At 36.0% G+C, this 17381-nt stretch overlaps 1 protein-coding gene across 1 annotated transcript; it reads left to right on the top strand.

The window, feature by feature from the left end:
* The first annotated feature begins 1575 nt into the window (after positions 1–1575).
* On the top strand, positions 1576–17035 carry ABCF3 (general control non-repressible 3). Its single transcript, XM_006827693.4, has 18 exons — positions 1576–2093; positions 3727–3942; positions 4254–4446; positions 5086–5294; positions 5639–5794; positions 10527–10655; positions 10948–11049; positions 11324–11470; positions 11903–11965; positions 12066–12112; positions 12255–12314; positions 13133–13215; positions 13490–13584; positions 14255–14341; positions 15436–15523; positions 15671–15756; positions 16468–16530; positions 16623–17035. Exons 1-18 carry the CDS (start codon positions 1887–1889, stop codon positions 16743–16745), a joined length of 2154 nt encoding a protein of 717 aa, XP_006827756.1. The 5' UTR covers positions 1576–1886; the 3' UTR covers positions 16746–17035.
* Positions 17036–17381: the final 346 nt, after the last annotated feature.

Genomic DNA, 17381 nt, shown 5'->3' with positions numbered 1-17381 from the left:
CACTAACTTCTATTGTTTCAGGTTTGGAAATAAACTCAAAGCGTTTGTTTTTCACTAACTTCTATTGTTTCAGGTTTGGAAATAAACTCAAAGCGTTTGTTTTTTACTAACTTCTATTGTTTCAGGTTTGGAAATAAAGGACAGATGGGGGGATTATAAGCAAATATACTAAAATGCCCATTTAAGATTTTATTAATAAAATATTTGAAAAGGTACTCCAATCAAATCATCTCATTGCACTAGCCACTTTGCCAATGGGTTGACTTGACCTACTTTTGGGGTGATTTGACCATTTTGATGATCCTTTCTAAAAACAAACCCAAAGGAAGTTAAAAGGTCACATAACACTTTAGAGGTCTTTAGATTATTTGGTCACTTCAAAGAAGGTAATGGTAAATTTCAGTCGTTCCAATTTGCATGAGTGACTATGGGTGTATTAATGATCATTTTTTAATGCAATAAATACAAGCGTAGCCGATGTTTTTGACCACAAAAACATAGATTATATAACATTTAAAGTTTATATAAGGTTGCAACCTTAAAATGTAAAATCACATATGCACCACCTTAAACATCAATCGGAAATGTCGTTTTATTGTTGAATAAACCCTCTAATCGATCATCTCGACATTGAGATGTATGAATATGAAAAAAAAAAGGTTTTTGAGTCTCGAAAATAATGCATCTTGCAACATATTATCTAAACCGTCTATTTTTAATATTTTATATATTTATAGATCTACTTGATTTTAACCATTTTTTGAATTTAAAATTTTATAATTAGGTATGAAAATAGATTTTAAGATAATATTAAGAATTTTTTATAACAAAATTACATGTTATGATAAAATTTTAAGGTGCGTTTTAATTGAATTGTTTAAGGTTGCATCCTTATAAAAACCACGCGGTTTTAAAAATTGAAACATTTATAAAAAAATAATATAACGAGACGATTTACTTTTAATACCAAATAGTCACAATTAATCTTGACTACCTAATGTGAAATTGGATAGCTTCATTTATTCAATTGACCAAGCTCAAACTCTAAAAGAATTTTTTTCGAACTTTATCGCACACCAAAACTATCAGATTTCACTTCGAATGGTTATAATTAAATGTGATCTCCACATTTCAAAGGTAAATAGTCTCATTGTATACAATACTTTCTTTTTAACTAAGATTTGTAATAAGTATGACCAGCCTTGGCCCAAGGGTCTATACAAAAACTGCCCAACCCCGAGCCCCAACTCAGTTATTTAGCCATATAGCTCATGCCTTAGTTTTTAGGGTGGGGTGATACGTTGGGTTGTCCTATATTACATGTTAATAATCCTAAATTTTTCTCTCACTTCGTCTTATATTTAGATAAAAGAGTTAGATTGTATTAGATAAATTATATTAGGTTCGCAGTTAATATAAAACTTTATAAACGTCGCATATTTTACATAATATTTATAAATATCGAGAAGGGAGATTAATCCTTTTGGATACGTAGCATTAAGTAGGGCAGATTTTGTCCTACAAAAATATTTGGTGGGATCATATGTGTTTCATTTGGTCATCAAAGCAGGAGCCATGGCTCTTTTATGAAAAGCTCAAGCAAAACTCAGAAAAAATCAGGGATTTTACTCTCTCAAAGAAAGAGAGATTTCTACTTTCTCTCTCTTCGTAAAAGGGGAGATTTTACACTCTCTCTTTACTCTTTGAAATCAGAGGATTTTTCTCTAAATTTTGAGGGGATTTCTGTCTCTCTCTACTGAGAAATCTCCATTTCTTCCTTATTTTTGCACATTAGAAAAGCCTTATCTCCATTAATTTTTTTTTTTGGAAACCCATTTTTCTCTCTCTTTTTTTTTCATTTTTTATTCTGGAATAAAGGTTGAATAATGGGGGCATTAGATGCAGCCACAATAGTTCATGAGGTTTTGGGGAAAAGGGCTCATGATGTTGATAAACCCATCATCGATTACTTCATCGATGTTCTCGCTGATGAAGATTTTGATTTCGGTTTGGAAGGAGAGGGTGTTTTCAATGCGATCGGTGAGCTCCTGATCGATTCTGGATGCGTTGATGATGAATCAGAGGGGCGAACGGTATGTTAATACATTTGAACTCTCTGTTTCTGTATCTGCATTGTTTTTGTTTGGTTTCTCTCTGTACATGATTTATTCTATAAGTGGCAAAGGCTTTTCTCTCTCTTTTGTTTTTTTTTCCCTCTAGGCCATCTCCACATTATTTAATCTCTATCTAACTATGAACATTGCCATGTGCCTTTATCTCTTACTCTCAATCCATTAGTATGTGTTTTTTGAAGCTTTGCAAATCTCTCTCTCTCTCTCTATGTTTCTCTCTCTCTCCAACTAAATAATCTCTAAGACATTCTTTTATGAACCCAAGAGGCACCTGCTATATGGGAACCTTAACCATTCTATCTCTGTTTCTTTCTCCTTCACTCTATATTTTATTAGATAAGCTGCAATTCTCAATGTACTCATTTCAGGAAAAAAGAAAAGAAAAATAAATTCTCAATGTATTGATATCAGTGTTAGAAAATTTGGCTAGTCGACTTGCCTGAGTTGCTTGGTGGCTGCAGGGTGCGAGTCTGGAGCCAAACACATGGGAACTGGCCAGTCTGTCCAGTTTCCAGTGCTTCCTTATTATTTGCTGTTCAAACTCGATTGAGTCCATGATGGCCTAGTCTGAATTGAGCTTTCCCGACTGGAGTTCTAGTCTTTAACACTGATTCATATGTTTGAGACTTATTACTTCTTGTTATGTTTGATCTCATGTTTTCGGTTAGTACAACTTTATAGTTACTTATTTTTATGGCATTATACTTGATGGAAATCCTCTATACATATTAATATAATCCAGTGATGTTTAATGGTTTTCGGAATTTAGAGTGGATTCATGATCACTTCTAGTTCGAGTGACTACCTTTTCAACACTGGCAACCTGGTAGAATTCCTAAAAGGCACGTAATGATATTTATCAGCTTTGATATGATTTTGCGGATACGTAGAGCCAGCTGTGCATTATATTGATTGGTGCAGTTTGTGGTTTAGAATTCTATATGGCTTCAAATTCAGGTTTTGTTGTTTTGTCAGCTTATGTGATATTAAGAACTAGTGAATTTGCAGGCTATATACGTAGTTGTAAGGTTATTTATTGTTGATTAATTGATTTAACTATCTATGTAGTGATATGTCGAAATGATAATGATGCAGTAATCTTTATAAAAAAAATACAATAATATAGAATGATGTGATAGTCCATTTTCCATCATTTATGTTTACATTTATAATGTAAATATCTAATTAATTATATGTGTTTTATGAAGCGTGGAAGAATTGTCTGTTTTTATAGCTAACTGAGGTTGACAAGAGTTTTGGGCGACTCCTGGGAGGAATCTGGTGACTTGCCTGATGATTTCCATTTTACTCAGTATATTGTATGTTATATTACTGGTAACATGTTGAATAGAATATGCATGTCTTATAAGATTAATAGATTATCAATATTACCACTAATATGTTGATTATAATGGGTGTTTACTAAGATGATCTCCAATCAATCGTGCTAATTAATGATTACTCTTGTTAATATTATTCATCACATGTCAATGACAATATATACAATACACTTATACATACCTTATGTTGAATAGAATGGGCGTGTGTAGTTAGACTACCTTAGCTAATGAGACAACTCATTTTGGAAATGTAGGTTTGCAGCAAACTCTGCCATAAGTTTGGAAAGCATGGGCTTGCAACAACCAAAGAAGCTGTTCGTAGTCTTGCTACACCTCTGAGAATGTACGATGGGTTGAATGAAGATGAAGCTCCGAAGAAGCAAAATGAGGTGCCTGATGGTCCTGTCTTAACAGAGAGAGACAAAGCAAAGCTTGAAAGAAGAAAGAGGAAAGAGGAACGCCAAAGGGAGGTGAGAAATCAGTGTTAATTTTTTAGCTAGTATTGCTTCTTAGCTTTCGTAATGATGCTGCACCTATTTCTTGGATTTTTTGAATTCTTAGATTTTTTTGTCTTATCTAATGTGATTTTTCACAAATAATTTTATTGAACTGTTGGCTGCTGTATTTTGTTTATCTTTGTGAGGAAAATCCTTTTCGCGAATGTTGCTTCTTATCTTACCTCATGCTGCTTCCCAAATTCTTGAATTGAAGGTTTGGATTTTTCATATTGTTTCATCTTATTGATAAACCTATGCTGCATATTGTATATTTGCCAAAACAGGCACAATTTCAGTTGCATTTGGCAGAGATGGAAGCAGCTAAAGCAGGGATGCCCGTTGTATGCGTTACCCATGGAACTGGTGAAGGTGGGCCGACCACAAAGGATATTCACATGGAGAACTTCAATATCTCTGTTGGTGGCCGTGATCTTATAAAGGAGGGTTCACTGACTTTATCTTTTGGGAGGCACTATGGTGAGTTTGCTTATCATGCTATATCTGGGATGCTATGAATGGTTACATATGTATTTGAGCAGTTTTGTTTGGAATTATCTATTTCACCATGTCCTTACATAAGCATTAATAAATATGTGGTTATTTGATGCTTTCTTATCTAGTAAGTAGATTAAGTCTTCATGCACTAAGTAGATTACTTTTTCAAACATGTAACATGGAGTCAAGATGCTTACCCCCTAGATCACGGAGAAAAGTCTAATTTGGTCCTAAATACCTATTCCGCTGTTGAAAAAGAAAAGTGATTTAAAGATACTTTGAAATTGTGGTGTAAATTACATACACACATGAAGACACTAACACATGTAAGTGTTTAGTGAATATGGACAAAATATTTGATCAAACAAAGTGTAAATGCATTAAGGAAATCCCAGATAGTTGAATGCATCACGAAATTAATTTCGCAATTAGAAAAGTAGAAATAACATATTTGTCAAACTGATCACTGGAACATGTATTATACAATTGAGCTCCAGATTGTCCATAATTTTGGATGGTTTTTTATTAATTAATTGTTTGATGGACTTTTTTTTTTTAAATGATATTTAATTTGGTCTTTTGCGAATATTGATTGTGTCTCTATTTGTCTTTGTTTATCAGGGTTGGTGGGCAGAAATGGTACAGGGAAAACAACTTTCCTTAGGCATATGGCTATGCATGCGATTGATGGCATACCTAAAAACTGCCAAATATTACACGTGGAACAAGAGGTAGCGGGCGATGACACGTCGGCCCTGCAGTGTGTGCTCAACTCTGATATTGAGAGAGTGCAGCTCTTGGAAGAAGAAGCTCGTCTTCTTTCACAGCAGGTCTTATTGGATTTTTCGAACTTTAAATGTATTATGGAAATGATTTTATAATACATGGGGTTGTCTCATTTCTAATGAAATGATGAATTTTAATGGAGATACAATAGAAACACCTGAATGATACATGACCTGAATGGTGATCTTACTCTTTCTTCATCATATTCCATCAATTAATTCATTGGACAGTGAGCTATGATTTTTTTTGGTATAAACAGGTCACTTCCCCATATACTTATTGTCCTTATTTTATTTTGGTGACATTTATTCGTTACCATTCTAGACCTGCCATTGTGGTTACTGTACTATCTTTTGAGTGTACTGAACTGTTTCTTCTCCTCTCAAAGAGGGATGCTGAAGCGGAAGCGACAACAAAGGACAATGGAGCAATCCATGGGGAGAATGGCCGAGATGCTGTCTCAGAGAGGCTCCAACAAATTTACAAAAGACTTGAAATGATTGATGCTTACTCTGCCGAATCTCGCGCAGCTTCCATTCTTGCGGTTTGTTCTCAAAGGGATCTGTTTTTTTTTCTTTGTCAATTTAATGCCTAAGCAAATTCTAGATAAGAGTAAAATGCAGCCCTCAATTTAGTTGGATAGTTTTTATTTACTTTTACTTTGGACATGAATTTACATCACTAAGGGAACTTTGTGTAGTAATGTGGATGGGATATGCTGCCACATGTTTATATGCTTTTTCTTTTTCTGTCAAAACTCGGGTTGTTTCCATGAATACTGTTAGTCGTAGCTGTGATATATTTACATCATACGAGCGTAAAGTTATTTTCTGGTTTGTAGAAGTAATTGGTGTGGCAGGGGCTTCCACCAAGAAAGTGTGGTGCCCCCTCATTTGTCCATATTTTGGATGATTAGGACCAAAAAATGTGCAAATACATACTCTTGTCCCCAAGATTAAGATTCTGACAAAGAAAAGAAAAAGGAAAAAAAGAACTCGGAGCCCTAAAAATGATCCATCTTGAAAGCCATCTTATGTGATCTGAACCATGCATTTCAGTGGACCCTAGTTGGGTGAGATTTGCAGGAGCCCTACTCTAACACCACCTTTTAAGTAATTAACATGGTCGTTTCTTAAAAAATTAACCTGGTCATAAATAAAGAAAAGAAGCACAAATATATCCTCCCAGCGGGCTGGTTACATAAAGGGTCTGGCTCCTCAATGACCCCTCACAAAGGCTATGCTCGGGGGCATGGAAGAGGCTTAGTTCAAAATGGCAATATTAGTACAGACAAATTAGTTTACATTCCCAAAAAAAAAACACAAAACAAAAGTATAGACAAATTAGTTTCAGAACAAAAAAAGGATATTGAATTAGGTTTTTAAAAGAACCTGTGGGTTGGCCACAAGACATGGGAGTCTGCCTTCCCAAGATTATACCAACTGGCCACAGATTCGGGGCACACAGTAGCAGAAGTAGTGACAAACAAGTTTGGACTCCTGTGTTCAGACATAATGAGCAGAGCATTGAGACAAATGGATTTGCTAAAGCTACTGAAGTCCTGTTTCAATTTAAATCATGGTTGACTGATTGATATGGTGTCCAGTGTTTTAGAAGTCGGCCTCTTAGTGTCTAGGTGGTGCCTTGAGGCTGGCCCTATTAAACGTGAATTTTTCAAAAAATCGGAGTTTTTTGAAAACCGTTTTAATCTGCGTGCTATTCAAAAGAGCGTAAAAAAAGTGCATTTTTTTTCATGAAGAAGTTTAAAACGCAATTTTTTGATATTTACAATAAATCGTTCCAAAAAAACTTTACTATTAATAACATCTGTTTTTTTTTTGTTGGAAAGTTTATTACCTTTTTCCTGTTTATAAAAGTTCATGTTTTATACCTTCAAAAAAAGTTCATTTACCTTTTTCCTGCTTTTATTTCTTTCCTGTTTTCTTTTTCTTTTTAATCCTAAAACGGGTTCATTGCATATGGCTGCTGATTTATTGTAGAAAATCACTGAATGCTCACAGAGATTTGTAGGCTTTATTGTATTGCAGCTTTATATTGTCTTGAACACTAGTTTATTTTTATTTTCTGAATTAAATCTCATTTTGTTTATGATTTATTTACTAGGTATTAATCCTTGTTTATAATGCTCTATATAAAGCTCCAATACACATAGAGAGAGAAAGAGAACCACTCATAGAGAGAAATTAGGGGAAAATAGATTAGGAAATTTATTTACCAGTTATCAATCACTGTTTATAATGCTCGATATCAAGCTCCAAGACAGAGAGAGAGAAAGATAACCACTGATAGAGAACCATTTTACAGAAATTAGGAGAAAATACAATAGGGAAAAACATAGAGATAATTATTAAAAATCCCCAAATTTAACATCTTAAAAAAAATTAGGGAATAATAGATTAGGGAAAAAAGAGAACCATATGATAGAGAACTTTCAAAGCACATATTCAACATTAACTATAAAAAATCCCCAAATTTAACATGGTTAAAAAATCCCCAAATTTAACATAGCTCAAAGAATATTACATTGAGGCAAAATAAATTAGGGAAAAAATTAGGGCTTTTCCCTAAATCTGATTCAACAATCCGTCAGCTTCAAAAAGACAGCACCATCTGAGTTCCATGCAGCGCACCCATCTGTTGTTCTTTACAAACAGGTTCACCATCTGCTTCCAAAGGCAATACCATCTGAAAAACCTCTGCATGTGCCTGCTCTTCAGTGCTCATCTCTGAGAGATCCGTGGCCCCCCTTCCCCCCTTCTCTCTTTCTCTGCATTCATTTCTCTCTCTCTATTTATTTCTCTACAACCACTTCTCTCTTCTCTCTCCCCGCTCCATTTTTTTTATTAAAAACTATAGCATTTTGGGCAAGTATAGAAAATGATACTTTGCTTTTTGCGTAAGTACAATATGTGTCATGAGTAAATGGGTAAGTACCTCAAAGAAACATGCACAACCTTTGGATTTGGAATTCATCAACATGAGCAAATAGTTAGTATGGTGCACACGCACAAGCTTTAAATTACATGACTAAATGGTTAGTATGGCACAAGCTTTGAATTTGGAATTCAAATTAACATGACTACATAGTAAGTATGGGGCATAGTTATGATAGTCAGTATGGTGCATAGTTTAGCCTAGTTAACCTATCCGTTTTTTTCACTTTGATTTTTTGAGCCTAGTCCGATATATTTGCGATACCTTTACATAAAGTATTTTTGCCGATCCATATTTTTTATCTGATTTTTTCTTCCGACTTTTTAAAATAAAAACAATTTATTTCCGATTTTATAGTGAGCTGATATATTGATACTCCCCGACTTGCTAGCTATGGGCTGGCCATGGCCTTAGGCACCCCTTCTAGGACTAGGCGGGTTCCTAGGGCAGGGGCCCTCTAGGTGACTGCCTATTTGGTCAAGGCGCTGCCTAGGCAGGTGCTTGTCTTCTTCTTCCTTTTCTTTTTCATCTCTCTCTCTTCATCGAACAAATAGATATAGATATTTACACACACACATATATGCATATCACATATATATATATATATATATACACACACACACACATATAGATATATATACATACATGCATACATACACGCATGCGTGCTTGCATGCGTTTATATAGACACAAATGCGCTACCTCCTCCTCCCTCTTTGTTGTCTTTGGTTGAGGCACCCTCCTAGGTTGCCAAGACACTGCCTAGGATAGAAGGCCAGGTGTCCTGGCAGCCTACGCTGTACCTTTTACATTTTGAAACACTGATGGTGCCCAACTCCTAAAGACACCGTCACAGTGCCTCTTTTTATGATAACCTATGGATGTATCTAATGAAGCCTCGACCTTTCATTATCTCCAAAAACAGGGGCATCCTTCTGTCCTTTGGGTGTGATTGTGTCTCTTTCTACATTGCAGCCGTGGTCAAACCCCCAAAAAAGAAAAAAAAAATCCCCCCCATTCCCACTCTTTGACAATCTACTATTGTGTATCTCTATCCAAGCTATCATTTGATTGGAAAGAAACTGTCAAATGTTCCAAGGAGCAACCGCCCAGACAACATCCCTGATCGATCACAACATGTTCATACTCGAGAGTCATCTCTTTGGTGATGACCTGCAAGGAACTTCATCATTTCTTGCCTATCATGATACAAAGTCAGCGGAAACCACTGTGTGGTTCACCACAAAAATTTAAAAATTCTCAAAATAGATGCCACGAGCACGAGGCGAAATCAAATTAAGGGAAATTTATCAAAATACTCATGAGAGATGCACTATTCAACATTTTATACATATAGTTTGATTTTAATTTTAAAATACCCACGAAAAGGCACGGCCATGAGTTGGAATAGGTGTAAATGTGTAAAATGCTAAATAACATTCCTCTCATGGGTATTTTGTTAAATAGCCCTCTAATTAAATTTGGATGGTAGTTCTGAAGGAAACCCAGTTCCCACAGGCACGGAGCATTCTTCCAAAACCACCATGGATTGATCCTCCTTGCATATTTAACCAACTGGCCATAGGGACTCATCACTCACAGAAACTCAAGCCCGCTTATTGGGGATCCAGTTGGCGAGTTGGGGAAATAATTTAATGAATAGAGGGAGACTTGACCAACATCATAGCCTAGGCTACCAAATCGGCTCAGGTCCCATGGAGATTCGAGCAAGTATTTGACAAAATATATAATCTATATGCCGGGATCAACATAACTTTTCGACACACTTGGAGAGGAAACACTGTGGTAGATGCTCTGGCCAATGAAGCAGTCTTACGTACTTCGATCTGCCTCATATAGGAAGGACCTTGTAGAAAAATTTCATGTTCCACAGGCATCCATTCCCTCTCTCAGCTTTCTTTGGTTTGGCCTTTCCTTTTCTGTGCCATCATTTTTTGAATAGAAAACAGAATATAGCCTTTTAATCTTTAGACCTGGAAGAACTAGAGTCTTGGGCATAGGCTCAATTTTGTAAACAGTGCAAAAAATTCCTTGTACATCAATTTTGAAATTAATGAAATTCAGTTACCATTTGAAACACAAGCACACCCACACACAAACATGTCCTGTTTAGATCTCGATTTGGATTGGCTTAAAAGTGGAAGATTTGCTTAAACTCTGAAAGCAATTGTCAAACACATTGTACTTATGTATCTTTTTTTTTTCTTAGAAGTCTCGAAACTTTTCCGGGGATTTGATGTCTTTTGCAGTTAAAAGCTGGTATTACTTTTCTTGGTTGTTAAATGAAAGTAATTTCTCAGGGGCTAAGTTTCACTCCAGAGATGCAACGTAAGCCAACTAGAGCTTTTTCTGGTGGTTGGCGAATGCGAATTGCTCTTGCCCGTGCCCTGTTTATTGAACCTGACTTGCTACTTCTTGATGAGCCTACAGTAAGATGTTGTTGACTTGTGTCTAAGGCTTTTATGCTGTTATTCAAATGTATATTATAATCCAAGAGTACAATAGACAATGGAGATACCATAGTTCACTGGGTCATCACCTTTCATTGGAGTAATGTGCAGGGTTGGAGAGATTATGGGACCACTAAATCTTTCCATCACCATCCATCATTCCAATAACTGTCTATTTTCCATATTTTATTGGGTTATTGTGCACTGTCCAAGCTCTTATTTCCTATAATAGTTCTTCTAAGATGTTAGTGAACTTTTCTTGATATTGCAGAACCATCTCGATCTACATGCCGTTCTATGGCTGGAGTCATATCTTCTGAAGTGGCCAAAAACATTCATAGTTGTGTCTCATGCTAGGGAGTTCCTGAATACGGTATATTGCATGTTTATTGACATATTCTAATCTTATTAGCAAGTACTGTCCAATTTATTGATGATGGCAATGGAGAGCGCGGGATAATACCTAAAGGACCATATCCTGTTCTGGTGGGTCCCACACTCCATCCCCATCCATCAGTTCAGTTGATGGCTAGTACCCCAATTACTTTTTGTATACTAGAGTCTGTTAGATTATCGTGTGCTTTAGCTTTCTTATTGCATGTTTATTTGTTTATTTTAAACTGAACCCATGGAATTTTTTGTTTCAGGTAGTCACAGATATTCTGCATTTGCATATGCAAAAATTGACTGCTTACAAAGGAGATTATGATACATTTGAGCGGACGAGGGAGGAACAGCTTAAGAATCAACAAAAGGCCTTCGAGTCGAATGAACGGAACAAGGCTCATATGCAGGTTCTGTTTTTCATTCTTTCTAGTTTGGAGGGAGGGAGGGAAGTAGGTATCGCCTGATAGAGAGAGAGAGAGAGAGAGAGAGAGAGAGGGGGGGGGGAACATGTGCTTATAAATAGCTGTTTTCCTCACATACACACACGCACAGTGGTGAGAATAAAAGTTATTGGGGAAGATGTGCTGATTGTACTGGTTGGGAGTTAGTTGTAACAAAAGATAATGTTGTACACGCTTAACAAAAGGAATCTTTCAACTAGTTTTTCACGGATCTTTTGAGGCTGGTGTTGTTTCGGTAGTAATGTTTAAAGTGTTGGCATTATAGTTTTCGTGCGTTTAAAGGTTAATTTCTGAGATAAGTTTCATCTGTTCACTTGAACATGCTATCCTTGTTAAAGATTTGGATGGATGATATGTACTTTTTGTCTCACTTTGCAGGCTTTTATAGATAAGTTCCGCTATAATGCAAAACGAGCATCTCTTGTCCAATCGAGAATTAAGGTATGAATTGCTGCGCTTGTGCAAAGCGCGATTCTTGCTATAGTTAAAATTTGTGACTCAAATTAGTCAACTCTGAAAGACTACTCTCTTGAATCTTTAGGCACTGGACAGGATGGGTCATGTGGATGCTATTGTCAACGATCCAGGGTATTCTTCTTTCATGATATCCATATCTACTATCACTTTATGTTGTCGTGATCTGTCTCTTGCTTGAAATTTTTTTCTATTATTTAGGGATTCATTTTTGCTTTTATGTGCTTAAGAACGAATTTCATTATCTTATATGCAGTTACAAGTTTGAGTTTCCAACTCCAGATGATCGGCCAAGTGCACCAATAGTAAGCTTCAGGTTTGTTCCGACTGCTAACAATCTGTTTTTTTTCATTGGTCAATGGCTCAATATCCATGTGATGCTTTGGCATTTCTTCTCTTTTAAGTTATGGTTGGATGACCTCCTGATAGTGTTTATCTTCCTCACTGGGAAAAGTCATGATGTAAACAATATGCTGGTTTATTGTCACCCATTTGTTATTAGTTAAGAAAATTCTATTAACAATTAATCATTTCCCTTTTTTTGGTTGATTCTATCAAACATTGTTTTTATTATATTTCATTTACAGATTTGGAATCTCCCCAATCATTGACCACCCAAAGCCCTCCGTAAGTCATTTTAGGCATGATACAGTGTGCAAATCTTTTTCAAGATCATGTTTGTCCTTGGGTCTCATTGTATACAAATAGCCACTACAGTACCTATTGTCAAAAGTGTCATCTGAAGGTTACCTGCAAACCTTTTCATAGCCAATTTCATGTTTCAGTACATTTGTCAAGTTGTAAGTATTTTTGTTATTAAATGGGCCGATCATTGCTACCAAGATGATAGTCCTCTTGCATTCATGTTCTGCAATATTGTTCGATAGTGTTGCTACTTTTGCAATTTCGTTTTTTTCCCTGTTGAAGCAAATGTTTGCTAATGATTGCAATTGAATAAACATGCTTCTTTTGAATCACGTATTTGGAGTTCTTTTTTATTTTCTCTATAAACTATAATATATGTGAGCGTAGTGTCATTCTCTAGAGTAGGCGAGGAAGCTCCCTTAATACGTAATGTAACAGATTAGCCATGGAGAGTATCAATGGTTTTTAACGTGCGTCTTTTCATTGCAGTGATGCGTCATTTGGCTATCCTGGGGGCCCTCTCTTGTTTAAGAATTTGAATTTCGGTATAGATCTTGACAGCCGAATAGCAAGTAAGGATTAACCGAGTACCAACTGTGTTAATTCCGTTGTTTTTGTCAGTTGATGTTATATAGAAACTCTGAGGAGCTTAGCTGGCTAGGGACTTCACTTGGAAGGCAGAAATGGCAGCTGACTTTTTTTTTTCGTATTTATGTGCATCCTTTCCAAAATGTGATATATGTTTAGACAACTCTCTCTCTCTCTCCATATATGTGTGTGTTTGTACATGCTGAAGGTTTTTCTTTTTTGCATCCTATAATTTTCTTTTGTGAAATTGCTTTGCAGTGGTTGGACCGAATGGTATTGGCAAATCAACCATACTGAAATTAATATCAGGGGAACTTCAACCAAGCTCTGGCACTGTATTCCGTTCAGCCAAGGTACAGTCTTGAGCTTTTTATTCTTCTTATTTGTCAAAGCTTGTCATTTATTATGGTGCCTTCATAGGATGCTCCTGTGAACGTCAGTCCAATTCCTTCTAAAAATTGTTAGCATAGAATCAGCATCATTACATGCTGTGCCCTGCCCTCACATTGAGCATACAAAGGCGAAACACACACACACGAGATAATGGCAAATCCACCTTGGAGTATAATAATATATAATAATATTGTTATAAAAAAGGAATTCTTTTATGTTTACATAAAAAAAACCTTGCAGCGTCATAAAATGAGAAGTAACCAAATTACCCATAGTTTACTATACCTCCTTTCTGAGTTCATTCAAAGGGACAGAAAAGAATGAAAAAACACCCTCTACTTATGATGGAGTTAACAAAATTATAGGCATGTTACATGGAGCACAACCATTTCCTTCAATGGACCAGAATGAGACTTATCTTTAAATTTCTTAATGGCATAAATAGAAATGACTCTATGTTTTCAGAATTAGCCTTTTTCATGGATTCATTATGACATTAGCAATAACTCTTTTCAGATTTGTTTTTACATTTAACAGGAACTCCTGGAACCTTCGGCTTATACCTAGTTAACGAGGTCTATATGTTTGAGACAAGTGGGAGTTAGTCTGATGTGGTTTACTTTCTTGTAGGTTCGAATGGCCGTGTTCAGCCAACACCATGTTGATGGGCTTGACTTATCTTCAAATCCCTTGTTATATATGATGCGTTGCTACCCGGTGAGTCTGTGGGTTTGTGATTTGCATCATTTTTCTTCCTTCAATTTTCTGAAAGGGACATCTACTGTCACCCTATGAATCTGGGAAAAACCATAGTCCATTCAGGTCGTCACCTTCCAATGCAATGGACAGTGATTGAGAGAGAAGACAGAGTGTGATCTATTGTTGGGGCCATGTCCTGTTCTAGTGAGGCCCCTTTCTTCAACACCACTCATCATTTCATTGGACAGTGATGATCTCGATGCATTATGTTTTTCCACAGTTCATGGGATTATGGTATACTTTCTCTTTCTGAAATGCTTTTTTCAAAATACATGCCAGTTTCTCTTGCATCTGAGGTTTTGAAATTATCAGTATACTAACAAATGCTGTGTTGAGTAATACATTTGGCTTTGTTTTTCCTTCTGTTTAATACCATTTTCTCTGTGCTTCTTTTCTAACACAATCTAAAACTTTTAGGTTTCTGTTGTAATTGCTCTTTTAGTCAATTTTCTCAAATTGTAATGAGATCAACCAAAGTTCTTGAGAAACTATGCCAGCAAGAAATTCTCGAAAACCAGATTGTGTTATTACTGTCTGTCACAATGTGCAATCCCTTTTGACAGATCATATTACTTTTTATTTTTATAGCTTAATTTATACCTCCTCTATATTAATTATGCTTAGATGGATGCTGTATATAACCAAGATTCACGACTTCTCATTGTGGTTTGCCTCCATTACTCACCATCACCAGTAATTACCAGTTACAAAACTGGGTTTTTTCCGGACATATCTCAAAAAGTATTGCGCTCTAACATCCTGTGTGACTATCATCTATTTAATTATTATGCTCTGTTCATATTTTAATACTTGAAGTTAAGAAAAGAATGAGTGATTGTTATGCCTGAGAAATTATGTCCAATAATATTGCAGATACATGTTACATGTAGTTTGTCCTTTCTTCTGTTATTTTATATGCTATTTTCTCGTGTGAATATTCAAAGAGTGTTTAGTTAGTTAATTTGAATATGCCTTGGGAAATATGATGTTACCGGCTTTTGTTCGCCGGGAACTTGAGACCCAGGACTGATGCTGACTCTTGGAACGTTCAGGGAGTACCCGAGCAAAAGCTCAGGGCTCACTTGGGGTCATTTGGGGTCACTGGCAATCTTGCACTTCAACCTATGTACACATTGTCAGGTAACCTGTCACCTTAAAAATTCATTTAATATTATCCCTTCATATTTTCATTTACATTCAATTTTGTCATGGAATTGATTGCAATGAGTCCTAATAGTTCTATAAATAACGGGAAAATGTCTTTATTTTTTATTTTGAATGATACAGGGGGTCAAAAGAGCAGGGTTGCATTCTCAAAGATAACCTTTAAGAAACCACACATCATTTTACTTGATGAGCCATCAAATCACCTGGTAAGTTTATCGAAAATATCATTTTAGATAGCTAGCTTTTTGAGATCTTTTGCAGCTATCTTTACTATTTTCTCGATTAATCATATTATCATGCTTGGTTGTGGTATTAAGTTAGTTGACTATTATTGAAAAAAAAAAAAAAAAAATGAAGTTGCCTCTGCTCAACAAATTTGAATTTTGGGCTGTTGGATTACTTCCTCAATATTCTATTGAAGTCTGCATGTCATATAAATATAAGGACATTATTAGTCGACGTTGATGATATTAATGTTAGTATAGGTGGTAGAAAACAAATTTACCAAAGTTGCAAAGACATCATTATCATCATTGTCAAAGCCTTTTCCCAACTAATTGGGATCGGCTACACGAATCCTAGTCCGCCATTCTACTCTATTAAGGCTGTATCCTCAATGAGGCTGTAAGTTCCCATATCTTTTCAACCTACTTCCAACTATGTCCTTTTGGGCCTACTCCTTGCCCTTTTTGAGCCTGCCACTTGAACTAACTTGCACCTCCTGACAGGTGTTGTATTAGGTTTGTGCCACATGGCCCAACCCACCTAAGTCTTCTCTCTTATCTTATCTCCTATTGATGCTACATTTAAATTTTCTCTAATGTATTTTCCCTAAAGTAGCAAAAATCCCGGAGCATGGGATATTACATAATTTTATAATAAAAGAAAACAACATTAACATGTCTTTGAATTTTTAGGATTTGGATGCTGTTGAAGCACTCATACAAGGTCTTGTTCTTTTCGAAGGAGGTGTACTTATGGTATGATGAATCTCTCTCTCTCTATATATATCTCTCTCTCTCAAAAACAAGATCTGGATGATGCTGTGCCTTTTCTGTTTTTGTGCTCTCAGGTTAGCCATGATGAGCATCTGATATCTGGATCCGTGGGTGAGCTGTGGGTTGTGTCTGAGGGCAGGATCGCTCCTTTTCCTGGGACATTTCATGATTACAAGAAGATTGTGAAATCTTCTTAAGTCTTCCATAATGCAAGGGTTTCCAGATTTATTTTCAGGTATATGGGCATTTGATCATTTGCCAGATTTTCATTTTCTTCCGGTAGTGGGTCTGTGTGTGTGTTTTTATACCTTTGGTGAGTTGGGTTCATCCCTCATGCTTGATGTGATATGTAGAGCTACAATTTTACCATTTTTACATCCATGATTACTGCTTATATGCGATCTTTGAGTTCGTATCTAAATGTGAAACTATCCATCCCTTCAATCAGGGGATTTATCAATGGAAAATTGAGGCATAATTCAATCCAGCTCTGATAAATTGGTTAGTCTATTGTATGTTTATTTTTTTTTTCCATCTTTTTTTTTTTTCGGACTGATTGTACATTTTGCCTCCTCAAATTGGAAAATGGAGAAGTAGGTGCATTTAAATGAGGTATTTATTTGGGGTATGATCTTCCTCTCTCTAAAGCTTTGTTTGGGGTTTTGAATTGCCCAGCAACTGTACTGATCTGGATGGGCTAAACTGGTGAGAACTTTGTTAAAATAAGGACATCAGCAGATCTCCCACCCACAGAATCTGATAGGGATTGGGAATGCAATTCTCTATCAAGATTGATGGGTTCTAAATGCTCTAAATCATGTAGCCACTTAATT

The sequence above is a fragment of the Amborella trichopoda genome, chromosome 7 (assembly GCF_054954075.1).
Source record: "Amborella trichopoda isolate Santa Cruz 75 chromosome 7, AtrichopodaSantaCruz75HAP2 v2.0, whole genome shotgun sequence".
NCBI lineage: Eukaryota > Viridiplantae > Streptophyta > Magnoliopsida > Amborellales > Amborellaceae > Amborella > Amborella trichopoda.
Note: the sequence above shows the minus strand (reverse complement) of the source record. Positions and strands in the feature narration are given on the sequence as shown.

Bases quoted from the DNA above. Each gene is read 5' to 3' on its own strand.
- ABCF3 (XM_006827693.4), top strand. From the start codon at position 1,887: ATGGGGGCATTAGATGCAGCCACAATAGTTCATGAGGTTTTGGGGAAA. The intron at 2,094-3,726 runs GTATGTTAATAC...TTGGAAATGTAG, and splicing joins ATGAATCAGAGGGGCGAACG to GTTTGCAGCAAACTCTGCCA. The intron at 15,757-16,467 runs GTAAGTTTATCG...TTGAATTTTTAG, and splicing joins ATGAGCCATCAAATCACCTG to GATTTGGATGCTGTTGAAGC.